Raw genomic sequence first — 13,982 nt, forward strand, 5'->3', positions numbered from 1 at the left:
CGTTCTAAGTTTTCAAAGAAATGTTGGCCTTTTTTACTCATAAGTTAATAATTATATTTACTCTGTAAAATTTATATCAAAATACTAATAGTGTCTTCCAGTAATTCTGCATACATACTGCTTTTTTCCCGCTTATATCATGCCGCTGCAGTATGTCTGGCATCTAACATTCTTCCATATATTACACACGTTAGCTATATGTTAAAAACGTTCTCGCCTATATACAGTTTTTTCTTTATAGAGAAAGTATTATAAAACATAAGTTTTCAGTTATTCGTTTGGTGCAGGATGTTACGTACTGTCGTACATTAAGTTCAAAAAGTACAGAATTTACACATATAATCTACGTTTCTACGTCTGGCACATACGTTTTTCTCTCTGTGTAGAGAAGCACTTTTAAAGATATCCGTATGATTATTTTCAAGTATGCTCTTGCAACAATTTAAATTAATATATGCAATAATATTGCACTTTGGCTGTTGTATGGGTACTCTCCATCAAGTTCGTAGTGTCAGCAAAAATAATCTTAATATATCACTTAAGCCAAGACTTTACCTACGCACAATTTGTTTGAAACTAATGCCACTATAGAATATAACTTTTGATCTTTATGAAATAATCTTCAATTATTACAAATATTTTTACGCAACATAGACTACAAGGCATCCATCGAATACTTTCGGCGTTTGCCAAGGGTGTCCGCTGTTAAGTTCGGTAAACCTCACCAACTAAAAGGCTCAAGAATATATGTGCAGTGGTTATCGTCAAAAAGAATGCAAGTTTATTTAGAATTGAGCCATTCGGAGGAGGAAAACACTAAGCACTAATTCCGTGATATTGAGTTAGAAAAATATTAGGAGAAATGGTTTGGGATTGGACCACAGAATAGTATTTATGTAGTGTAATTTCGGAAATGTACTGTACCTGTAGATGGCAGAAGAAATTTGTTTGGTATGTGCAACTAGATTGTATAGCATGACAATGTTGAACTTTTTTCTCCAGTTTACTCGTAAGCTGGAAAATGTGGCGTACATTGCCTGCCCCCAAGAAACTCAATTTTAAGGATCATTTTCGGTTAATAAAATTTGGCCAAGCAGTTATGTCAAACAATTTTAAGAAGATAAAATGCTCATTTCCATTCGATCAAAAAATCGTTTAATGGTTGTTGATTGATGTTGTTAAGTATATAGTCTCTGCTTTCTGTTTAATCATCTTCATCTAATATGTATTCAAAATATCCACAGATACAACTTAGAAAAGAATTTTTTACACCATTTATCAGCTTTAAAGAATTCAAGGAAGCTTTTGCCTAGTTTGAAGATCTAGAATATTAGTTAACGTTTCTTTGTTTTCTCGTGCACTTCTTTTGAATGTATTAAAGGGAAAACATACCATGTATTTTATTTCCTAACCGTGGAAGGCATACCTCATAAAGCCAATTTTAAGTTAAAATGAGAAAATTCGTTTAAATGCAAAGAACAGGGTGTTATATACTGTAAATTCAAAGGATCGTAGTGGAATCACCGAGCATTCAAACAAGAATCGATTACTCTACAAGTGAGCCGTTGTTTTTATAAATTAGTGAGAAATAAGAAATGGAATATTTTTGGCTGCAATAAGACAGTTGAGTTTTTTAACTCATGGATATCATAGCCAGGTGCGAGGAGCCCCTGGTGAATAGCAGACAACGTGGATAACATCGTAGCCATGATTTTCTCGAAATTCTCTCTCTTCTCCCAGATATTCATTCCACCATTTTTTTTTTAATTATTCCCTTTCATTAACCATCTGTCTGCTATACCCTATAGGGTGTATACATGTGAGGTAGAACTATATATTTCATTTCATTTTAAGTGTACCTAAAGAACATTGAAAACACTAGCTGAGAGAACTCTGTCGTGATTGATGTCACTATTTTCTCTTTTTGTGCACGAGGTAAGAATTCAATTCCCAGTACGTATGCATGTGATCGGGATTCTACTTAGTATATAGCCGTCTGACTCTTATTTAGCACAGTGCTCTTAAAGGATCTAAAACTCAAAACAAACAAAGAGGCAAAACTATTAATAAATCCTGTTTAGTACATATATATATATATATATATATATATATATATATATATATATATATATATATATATATATATATATATATATATATCGTTTTTTGTCCCTTACTTATGTCCTTCAAGTTAAAGAGGACAGAAAATTAATGAAAGTGAATGGTTTTGAAAGAATTTGTGGAATGAAAATAAGGTAGAAACAGAAGATCCCGACTAAACTCACGGATTCGATGATGCCCTCCTCAAACTCACATGGCCTGGGATTATACCAAGGGTCTCTCAAATCAAAAGTAAGCGATCTATCACTGAGTTACCATAACTTCTGTAATACCTAGAGTAATAGTAAACTAAGTATAAGATTCGTTTCTTTACCAGCAAAATTACATGAAAAGTGGATCTTGATTTAACTTGATTTTAAATGTCATATGCTTTCATCCATATGGTACATGTCAATCTCATCTTAAACGTAGGAACGCTACACATCTAAACATGCTAAACCGTTCTAGTCCTTGGTAATGCAAACAATTCTTTTATCATGAAAACAAAATATGCAAGTGTAGAATTCGTTAATCTTTATAGCCTATATTGAAAGTAATATTAGATTAAGGAAATATATTACTGTCTAATTACACTTTCCAATTTCTGAATGGAAAAGTAATTGTAATGCGTTAAACAACTTTTTTTTTCTGTTGAGGTAGTGATTAAATATGCAGTCTGTTACAAATTGTTTTTTCGTGGTTTTGTTTTCAGCTACACCAAATCTCTATACAAGAACTGATGATGAGTTTCTTTTGAGATTCCTCAGAGTATGCAGTTTCAACTGCGATGAAGCGTATTCATTGGTAAGTTGTATCAAACTTTTCTTGGTCTCTTTTTATTTTTTCAATATAGACTAACTTTCGGAGTTTACATTGTCTGTAGGGTAAATACACCACTATCAGTCATTTCTTACTGTTCAAGGAAAACTACTGCATAATTATAATACTTATGTTATACTAATACTTAAATACTAATTTTCTGACAATTTTCTCAAAGGTTAGATTAAGTTAAGAGAAACAACGCTAAATTGGAATAATTTTCGGCCGCCATTTGTGTTTCCAATGGAAAAAATGTTTCTCAGCACACTAAAGATATTTAACCTAAATATAATCTTATATTTTGAGTATTTAAAGCTAATTTGACAATAGACTAAATATTTAAGAATATATTACTCTTAATCCGTCCTTACCCTACGAAGAACGCTATTATTATTCTTTTACTTGTCAATGATCTGATCTTCCTTTACAGGTGAAGATATCTGTTGAAAATGACTTATCATGTTGACATTTAGTTCCATGAACTTCCACCATGTGTCATTAGTATCATCCTACATTTGATGTTCATTAAAAAATAACTTTGTTAATAGCAGAGAATTATAATTGATTCAACACACTTTATTCATTTTACGCGAACAAAAGCTTTCTGAACAAGTATTCAAACAAATGTCTTTCTACCACAATCTAGTTGAAAGTTGTGCATATAGACTTAACAGCAATTATGAAATTTTATTAATCTTAATGTCATCTGACACTATTATATGCATCAACTTCGGACATTTAAAACATAGACAGAAACTACAGTTTGAGATTAAATGATAAATTCGTTCTATATGCCATGAACCATTGGATATAGTATACGTAAAGCCGCGTCAGTTCCCGAAGGAGCTGGACGCTCATACTTTGAGGGATTATTCAGTAAGTATCTACGAACTCACCAAGGGGGGGTAACAAAGCGACTTTGATTTACTTATCGACTGATACGAAAATAAAAAAGAACGTACCTGTACTTTATATCTGCATGTGTAGTGCCCTTGTACTTTATCTATGACTATGTGTGTAAGGGGGGGGGGGTATTTAACGCATATCGCATGTCTTGTGCACATGGATACTTCTTACTATTGCACTACGTAGAAAATTTATGGTATTTCATGAAGAAGTGGTAATAGAACACAGAAGAAACGCAGATCACGGTGTTCTCATGTATACTATTACCGAACCATTTTGTGTAGTGTCGTTGGGTTAATGTCAATGAAGAGTTTGATGATGAAATACTTGAGTGCCTCTTTCTCCTCAGTAGGTAGCATACATGAACTTCTAGGTTTATGAAGAAATAATACTTTTCTGATTTTCTCGAAAACAATGCATGAGGTTTTATTTTCACCCATATCATTATGTTCAATTCGATTAGATCTATTGTTAAGTATTTCATCTTTGGAATTTTTTCTCCGTAATGATAGAGTAGAATTTTTATTGTGAAGATTTCTTCATGAGCTTTACAACATACCTTCTTTTTCTTTCAGATAATAAATTATTTCACAAAAAGATGCGAGCTTCCAGACTGGTTTCCCACTCAATCGTTCGCCGATATGAAACGTCTAGTTAATTTAGATCTTTTATATGCACTTCCTGAGAGAGACCATATGGGCAGGAAAATTTTAGTGTTTCGTTTGGGTAAGATGTGATTCTCATATTTTCCTAACTCTTAGAATGAAGTATGTTACCGGATTCGAAAATTGATTATCAGCAGAGCGAATGATGTGCAATCTATATCATAGTAATAAAAATTAATGTCATCTTGTTATTGATTTTATCACGGCCCAGGTGTTGAAAATATTGTCATGAATTTTTGAACAGAGTTAGTGTGTGCAACACTAACTGGATTTTTAGCTTGTAGAGTTACAAGACTTTTTCTTTTACCAGGACATTTCCTCTTTTCGGGCCCTATTCTCTCGTCTGGAAGTACAGACATCTGTTTCAACCTTATATAAGCATATATATACTTCTAAATAATTATTATTATTCTAAACATAATATTGTTGCAATATTCAGTGTCAAAGAAATAAAACATTCAGCTATAAGCGCAAAGGAAGAAAAAATGTTGCTTTAATCGCAATTGTCAATTTTAGATGTATAAATAATATTTTCTTGCTATGCCTAAGGTTACCAGACGTCTTCTTTCGCTAAAGTATGCCCTTTCTTTCAGACTTTAAAAATGGTCTGATCTTGTTTTCAGAAAAATGAATTAGTTTTGTTTTTGGGGTAACACACAACTCCTTCAGTATTAATACCATCCAAACTTGAAAATGCAGAATGGAAATGACTACCATATCCCATTTTGTGCTTTTCTTTTTGTTGATGGCATGTGCTTCCACAATAACATTCAGCTGAAGCAAGTATATTACAAACTTACATAGAGAAATAACAGAAAATATTTTAATTTGACTGTGACATGAAGTCGTCTGCCTATGCTATAGATTAAAAATTAAGAAATTAGGATGTTTAAACGATAGGTGATGAAATATTACGGATATAAGTTCTAGTTTAAAAATATACAATAAATGTTGACCAGAAAACTTCATTAATACTTTCGTAATCTCGTATTGTAAAAGTTTAGTTATATAAATTACATTTTCTTGCTATGTCACTAATAGGTTTTCAATATTAGTATACTGGCACTCGGGCAGCTTTGAACTTCGCCCTATTTTAAACCCCACTCTTTTTCTTCTAGTATTCTTTCTTTTCTTGTACTGGAAATATAAACAAAAATGTGAAACTCATATCTAATTATTTTATATGAGAAGTTCGAATACCCAATTTCACATGTCTAATCTTAAGAGATTCCAAGGTATGAACACCTTATTACAGTAATTGTAATTTACATTCTCACACCATTTTCATATCTTCTAGGCTAAATATTAAAATATACACTGACACATGAGATTAATTGTTTTAAGTGAGAAATTCCCATACCAAATTTCATGTCTCTGACATTTAGAGATTCCAAGATATGGATATTTTAAGATAATGAATATCATCCCTCTTTCCCCTTCCTGTCAAATTTCCAAAAACTATTTGTGAAATCTATAAATGTCGTCAATATATACCTTACTAGAATGTCATTTATACTAAAATAATTTACGACTATACGTGTAGTCAGTTTCCAGGTAATTAACAGGGCAGGTAGATAATTAATCAACTATAATTTCAAGCTATTGTTACAAGTAAATACTTTCTTCAAAATACCGAGGTTCAATGTAAGAAATACTCTACTCATTCAGAAATAAACAATTCGAGACCTCTGGCTAGTCAAATGAACTGTTTTATAACCATTAAAACATTGCTGCATTTCTCTAGCTTTTGTACTTAAATACATTCAATGAAAACGAAACGCACACGTAAATATTGGCTGGCCTACCTCTGTTCCATGCACGTGTGGATCAATCCATACGAAGTGGTCCAGAGATGGTTGCTCGACCATCTCCGAAAATTATTTAAAAAATGAGTGTGATGGCCCTTGTGTATGAGAAGGCCAATAACATCATTCACGTTGTCGTATGTGCAAGTGTTCCTGAATGGCGGCCATCTTTGTTGACGGTGGAGTGCCGATTTTTACATTTGCAAGCGTTTACGAAAATTACAGTTGCTCAGGACGTACGAATCAGATGAACGCCAATCAAAAACGAATGTTTACAGGCGAAACTGAGGTACACGGATAATATAAGCTTTTGCGTCTAAATAAATATTCAGGGTTATAAACCAATGCATGAAATCACCAGAAATACTACAGAAAATTACACTTTTAAAGGGGTTGTATTTTGGAATGGCATAAACTAGGACGTTCATAAGTTTTATGCTGAATACGTTGTATGTAAAGAGTCTGTAGAAATATCCACAGCTATGATGCTACTGGGCACCGTAGATTTATGGGGGTCCGAAAGTTGAAGTTTGTGATTTTGATGCCATTTTTGGGGATTCTCTGGAGGGCAAAGTGCTAAAAAATTGTTGCTTATGACACAAAGTAATTCTGTATGTGAATAAACTATTGCAAAAAAATCATGACTATTATTACAAGGAGAAAAAAGTGAGTACATGGTAAAAATGAGAAGAAAGCACTTGCGAGACGATGGTCTTAGTTCGGAAAAATTTAAATGTTTGGATTATGTTTTATGCTAGATCTCAAAAACTATGCATGATGCAGCAATTAGAGCCACTTTTGTTTGTGTTCAGTTGTGCCAAAGCTTGCGAGTGGCATTTGTTTCCTCTTTCTAGCTTCATGATCATTGCCACTTCTATATGGCAAGGGAGTTAGCTCCCCCTTGCTCCCACGATACACATCGTCGAACTGCACCGCAATATTAAGGCATTTAATTTACCGGCAAAGTATTATTGAAATCCAAAGAAGTACATGTTGTAATGTAAATGTTGTAATGTCAGAAAATTCATACACTCACAAGGTATTTCCGTAAAAGATTAAATACAATATGTTACGTTGTTTATTACTTAATATTATGTCAAACGACGACGTAAAGTTTTGTCCATATCTCAAAACAAAATCTAATAATAATTCTCAATGTCAGCACTTAGATATTTATTACATCCTTCAAGGCAATGTACACTCCAGAAATTAGAGTATGAATGTATTTATCTTATGCTAAGGATTTTGAAAATGTTATAGTACCTTTACTTAGCTATTATTCTTATAAAATGAAATGTTTGATGGATCACTGACGAATACTAAATTTATTATTATTATTATTTCAACGGCTTGTGTTCACCACCTGAGATGGAGTATCATAATTGAATAAGGTACTGCAAATTCAAATAACACCGTGACACTTTTCCTATTTCCACGTTCCTTCTTTCATTCGCTTCAACAAGGCTGTGCTGTTATTTTCATATGTCTCAATGCCGGCACTATGAAAAAGCAGTATCACGAGGCGTGTGTTACCCACAATCCTTGGAATTGAAATGTGAATCTAAAATGGTAGTAATACATGGACCATGGACTTGTATTGAAATTGAATTGTCTTAAAATATCCAATTCTCACCGTGTAATAAACCATACGTAATTACATTCAACCACCTCTCTACACCAATGAGGGTAAAAGTTTTAATATATGCTAGTTTTAACATGTGTTATTTTCTTCATTGCATTATGATACTAATACTAAGGTTAGTTTCTGCAGACATACACGATATACGTGTGTAATTTTCTGATCTTTGGTTCGGGCCAGCAACCTGTAACAGAAGTAAATCAGGTGGATTGCCTACCTCATAGGCAATATGGTTCACTGTACACATACGCACTTTAAATTTTAATGCCGCCCAATCCCTCTTCGACTTGAAAATCGAAAAGAAATGGCTTCGTAAATTTAGTGGCTCTCGATAAGTCCTTTCTTTGCGAAAATCCGATGATGGACATACTCACGCAGACAAATAGACGAACACTCACGTTACTTTATATATATTAAGATTGTGTTTCTAACATAGTTTTTTTTTAACAAAGTTGAGTACTTCCATCATTTTAGCTTTTGGCTCATTGAATCACGTAGGGATTGACTTTTACATTCTTTAAGTGAAATGATATTTTAATGACGTGGTATTGCTGATTTCTTCCTCAAATCTAATCGAATATCCCTTTCCTTTTAAAACGGTTTGGATGATAGAAATTACTTAGATTAAATATGATTATCGATTATTAAAATTACATTTAACAACGTTTAATTTTAACGAGATAACGGATATTTAAATAAATTTGAAGAAGAAACCATTAAAATCAAACCAATAAATTTTCAGTCCACTTCAAGAAAATAATAATAATAATAATAATAATAATAATAATAATAATAATAATAATAATAATAATAATAATAATAATAATAATAATAATAATAATAATAATAATAAACTTTATTTACTTGCTGAAAAGCTGAAAACAGAAATAAAGCAAAAATACAGCACTTTATCATATACATACTTCAGTATTATTGCAACAGTGGAACATAGGAAAGATGATTAATAATAATTAGCTTTTTACATTAATTAATATAAAGATAAACTCTAGGAGTGAACTCTATGTAATTCCTAAAGTGAAAGCCAAAAATGAAAGATAAAAGCAACTACTAAGTTATATTATAAATTCTGGAATAAAGTCACATTTTAAAATGTACATCTATTATAGCTTGTTAACATTCTAGAGATTAAAGTGGGTTTCCTATTATATGGATGCAACAAAATGTTCTCATATGTTGGGACTTTAAAATCTATTTTTTAAAAAATAGTGTGAGTTACATCGGTTGTCAATATTTCTTCTACAAATGCAGAATCAAACAATTTTCTCCTGTCAGCCAGTGGTTCCAAATTAAACCATGTCTTTCAGTATTCAGACGCGTTAGATTAATACTCCACTTCTAAATTAAAACATTCTAGAAAAGTACTTTTCGATCATTTCAATTTTGTTCACGAGAGTACTTTCAGGCTGTTCCAAATTACCGGTGCATATCCTAGTTTTAATCTTACCAACAGTATGTATAAGAGTACTTAAATATTAGACTAATAAAAAGCAGGTTATTGATTAAAAAGGTACCCAATTATTATTATTATTATTATTATTATTATTATTATTATTATTATTATTATTATTATTATTATTATTATTATTATTATTATTATTTCTTATATAAATCTATGGGATAAAATACAAATATGGCACAGGTATTCAGCATCATAAAGTATTCAAACGTAAAAACTTAGAGCATACTTGTAATTTTGTAGTGTCATACCGTAGATTAAACTGAAACAGAATGCGAATGTGTTTAATGATCTATAAATGATTTAATGTTACACTTGTAATATTAAAGAAAATGAACTGTTTTCTCTTTTGTTTGATTTCTAGTAACAGACTTATGTAGCTAATTACGTAATTTCAGCTTCTTACCGTAAACAGGTTTTAGCTTACATATACACTATATTTACCAGGACTACTAGGAAGGCTTATAATAATTCTTCCTCTTTCTCTACTCATTGTAGGAAATTGTGATCCCAGTAAAATGACTTTTGAAGAAGTCGCAAGATGTACAAATTTAACCGCTCTCTCAATGGCTGCTGAAATCGACAGCCAAAGGTGTGGTTTCGTTATTCTCGTAGACGCCAGAAACTACAAATGGCAGCTAATACGATGGTGTCTTCCTCGGAATGTAATGGGCACTTTGCAATATGTTGAGGTAAGTGAAAGCAGGTCCGTATGCATGGGGAGTTTAGGTGAGACCGGGTCCCCCTAAATTTTTCCGATTTTATTACAATTTAAAAACGGCATTGGTTCAATTGAATTATTTCAAAATATGGCTAAGGAAGTGTTTAGTGAGTTGAAAGTTCTAGTGGTAGAATTAGTATTCGTTACCGCGATAAACAACCGTATATCGGCACAGCATAATATACATTTTGAACTGTTTCTGTGAACGAAGTGATATCGGCAATTATTGCTGCTTCTACCTGGCAAGATCACAGCCCTCAAAACGGTAATGTCTGTCTTCTACAGACGGTCTACATCAACCACAGGGACTGGTAATGCATTGTGTATCTATTCCGTAATTAGCGGGAGGAATCGTAATTAGAAACCCTGTTGTCTCTATCGGGAAACCTTCGAGATATCTCCAAAATGGGCGAGTAATGTGTGCGTTTGGGCACCTAACACCTCAGCACGGAGTTTGAACTTCCTGAGGTAGGCAGAGTCAGGAATCAACAAATTTCCCTAGGGATTCCTGGGGTTCCTGGATTAGGGTTAGTCTTGACCGGGTTATAGTCATAATAATGGTATTTGTTAACTTGTAGATCATGTACTCCAAATGGGAGGTGAACTTGCCCAACATTCGAATGCCAATACAGATATTCTAGTAGCTTTTTTCTTGCTAGGAGAGTTTCCTCAACCAGTATACATAACTAGGAGACATTCAGGATCCGACTGAGCTTGACGAGATCCAGCTCTGGTGCGAAAACTACTTAATTCTTCTAATAGGTTGTAAAGCAAGTCTGAAAAGGTAGGGTCATTGAATAACGGGTAAACCATGAGTAAGATAGATGCTCAGATATCAGGTTTCAATACATGTACCATTAAGTCCAGGAGAGAAATTTAGTACTTCATCCTATAAACTTGAAGTAGTCGGGATTGCCATATAATGGGTGGATTCTGGTGTGAGAGATTACGGGTCCGTTTACATGTCATATGAGTTTGTGAGGACCAAAGCATGTCTGTTGGTTTGTTGGGATTCTCTCATTTTATTCCACCAATTTTTTCATAGTCATTTACTTCCATTTATCATTTATGTTCTTTAGCCTACATAGCATTGTCGGAAACACCATTGTCATTTTTATTTTCTAAATATTTTCCTCTTGTTGAGTTAGGTGCGTCTGCCAAAGTGGACACTTATGGCTGCATTTATCGACCGAGTAAGTGGTTTTACATATACACGATTGATTTTGGTACAATAAAATTAAAACTAATAAATTAAATTTCATACATGCAGATAAGACTTTCTGTGAAAATTTCTTATGCATTTCAATAGCAAAGCTGCAATAGCAGACCTAATTAATATATAGATTGGTTTCCAAATCTGGTATGATTGATTTTAAAATATTAATTTTAAGTATAGACATAAGCTGTGTTTCATTTACACTTTAATTGCACTACAATAAGGGAAGTCGAAAGTTTTGGTAAGCGTATTAACCTCTACGACTTCTAGATTTGATCAATCAAATTCAACTGACATTCATGGAGCGCAGCATTTAAGAGTTGCCACATAAGAAAATAGTCTCATACCTAATTCTTGAATTATATATATCAAGGGCTTGGGGCAACAAGTGGACAAGCCACAATATACAAATTTTACAGTACAGTGAATTTTAAGTTTTAAAAAATTCCATAATTCTTGTTATTGATTCTATGTGTGCCACTATTTGTTACTTCAGGCATCAATATATCATGAATACGTTACTGCAAGTTAAAGTTTGATTTACCAATAATTTTTTTGTAAAAATCGCTATTTTAGGGCAGAAAATGTTAAAATTTGTGGCTTGTCACTTTCTTGCTTAGAGATAACACATGAAATGAAAGTTTTGGGGCAACACTATGACATGCTTCATGAAATAAATTTTCAAAACCATTTTTTCTGGACGAAAAGTATTTATTTGGGCAGTTTTGTAACACTAAAACCAAACATTGAAGTAACTATATACATTCAAAACAAACTATTACACAATGTTTTTTTCTTGTTACACTTATAGTTAAATTTGCTTCTTTTTTTCCTGTTTGTATAACATTAGAGAGAAATCCAATTTTGCCAGCCCTATAGATACTAAATAAGTTTCACATTGCTCTCATCATCATCATCATTTGGAAGTAGGTGCTGTAGGTGGGAGGAATGAATGGTAAGAGACTTGTTACATCTTCAAGTTTCTTCTTATTTATCCTTAGTGGCGCATTTTATTTTGGTTTCAGTTTATCCAATGAAATTGAAAGTGGTCGACCAACTCTGAGGAATTGTGAAGAGCTTTTTTCCACAAGCAGCTTTAGAAATGATAGAATATGTTTCCTCCTTAGTGTATTACATTGTACTCTTCAAGGTGTGCACACTGGTATCAATAAGTCAATTTCGACCAAACAGAGGTATTCCACTTATCTTCCATGTAGTCTTCACTTCGAAAATCTTATTTCAAACATTGTCACAGCTTAATTCGCTCGCCGGTAACTAAGAATACAACGGAGAGTTTTAAGTAGCTAGCTGCAGTGATTTCAATGATTCAACAATGAATCAGAATCCAATTCTTTTGCAAAGGTCGATATTCATCTATTCTTTTCATAGTAGCAAGAAATGCGGAAATTATAATTTTAACATAATTATGCATATTTACTTTAACCATAGTATAGTTAGCTAGTGTAGGTATACGTATATATTATTAGTCTTCTAATTTGTACCACCTTCAGGGATTTTGTTACCCTATATTTCTCTTGTTACCATAAGAAATGATTTGTTTGTAGGAATCTGCAGTGAATAGGACTATTAGCTACGATACTTTGTATTTCAACATCGAAAATATTTGAAAATTACTAAAAACGAAAAGAAGCAGACCACTTATTGCATCGCAATAAGAGTTAATCACTAACCCCTTTACAAGCAAATGAAACACATTCAGCACAGTAATGAGCGTTAGACACTATTAAACATTACATTAAATTTTGTTGCATACAATTTTTAGTCGTGTATATGATCCCACAGGTAAGTTAGAGGAATATGTAATGTTTCTAGGAGGACTCTCCTAGCAAGTTATATTCGTTTGTACTTAGCATAGTCCCGGCTTTTGTACTGTTACAGGCATGTTAAAGAGTAAAGTAACTTGGTGGAAATTTCGACTTAATTTTTAAACAAACCGGTTAAGAACATATACCTTTTATCTACTGGTGAAGATGTCTGGTAATATTAGGAAAGTACCCTCACAGAGTTATGTGCAAGAAAATTGGATGAAAAGTTTGATAGTGTCTAACTGTCTCAAAAACCTTTGTTTTAGGATCAAGCGTACGAATTTGATGTGCAGCCAACACTGAAAGACATGACATCATAATTATGACTTTCTTTACGAAGAAATAATTCAGTGACTTTCTTTTGTTTGCTCCCTCTGGATTTCAATATTATAATATTTAGCTCCATGCCGAAACATATACGAACTTTCTAGTCATTTGATCCTAAATTTACCGGTAGAATAAGGGATACTAGTAACTACAGTTGGGGAGCTAGAGTCATTTTATTGTTCTCGTTCAATTTGAGGAATATGGAATCTCTTAATTTTGGATCAAGGCTGCTAAGTACATAATCCTATCTTTGTATAATATAGTAATTAGGCATATATACAGTTTATGTTGTGGCTTCTTTCCCCTACTTCTGATTCGAAAAAAAAATTGAATTTACTCTGTCGCATTTACAAGAATCACTTAACAAGAATCATAGTGACACGATAAACATGATCCGACCTGTGACAATTCTGGTTCCAAATAAATGGCAAAGTGGGGACTGTATTCAAGGCTTTAAATAATGTTTCAATTCATATCATGC

At 32.7% G+C, this 13,982-nt stretch overlaps 1 protein-coding gene across 1 annotated transcript in view; it reads left to right on the forward strand.

Moving 5' to 3' along the window:
* The window catches only part of LOC145693273 (clavesin-2-like), a 41,364-nt gene that overhangs the window by 7,518 nt on the left and 19,864 nt on the right, over positions 1–13,982 (forward strand). Inside the window, exons 3-5 of the mRNA XM_081769117.1 lie at positions 2,813–2,904; positions 4,401–4,551; positions 9,910–10,103. Of these exons, the coding sequence (XP_081625243.1) occupies positions 2,813–2,904; positions 4,401–4,551; positions 9,910–10,103 (437 nt within the window). The remainder of the gene's footprint in view (positions 1–2,812; positions 2,905–4,400; positions 4,552–9,909; positions 10,104–13,982) is intronic.

Source organism: Thermobia domestica, chromosome 8 (assembly GCF_964235325.1).
Source record: "Thermobia domestica chromosome 8, izTheDome1.hap1.1, whole genome shotgun sequence".
NCBI lineage: Eukaryota > Metazoa > Arthropoda > Insecta > Zygentoma > Lepismatidae > Thermobia > Thermobia domestica.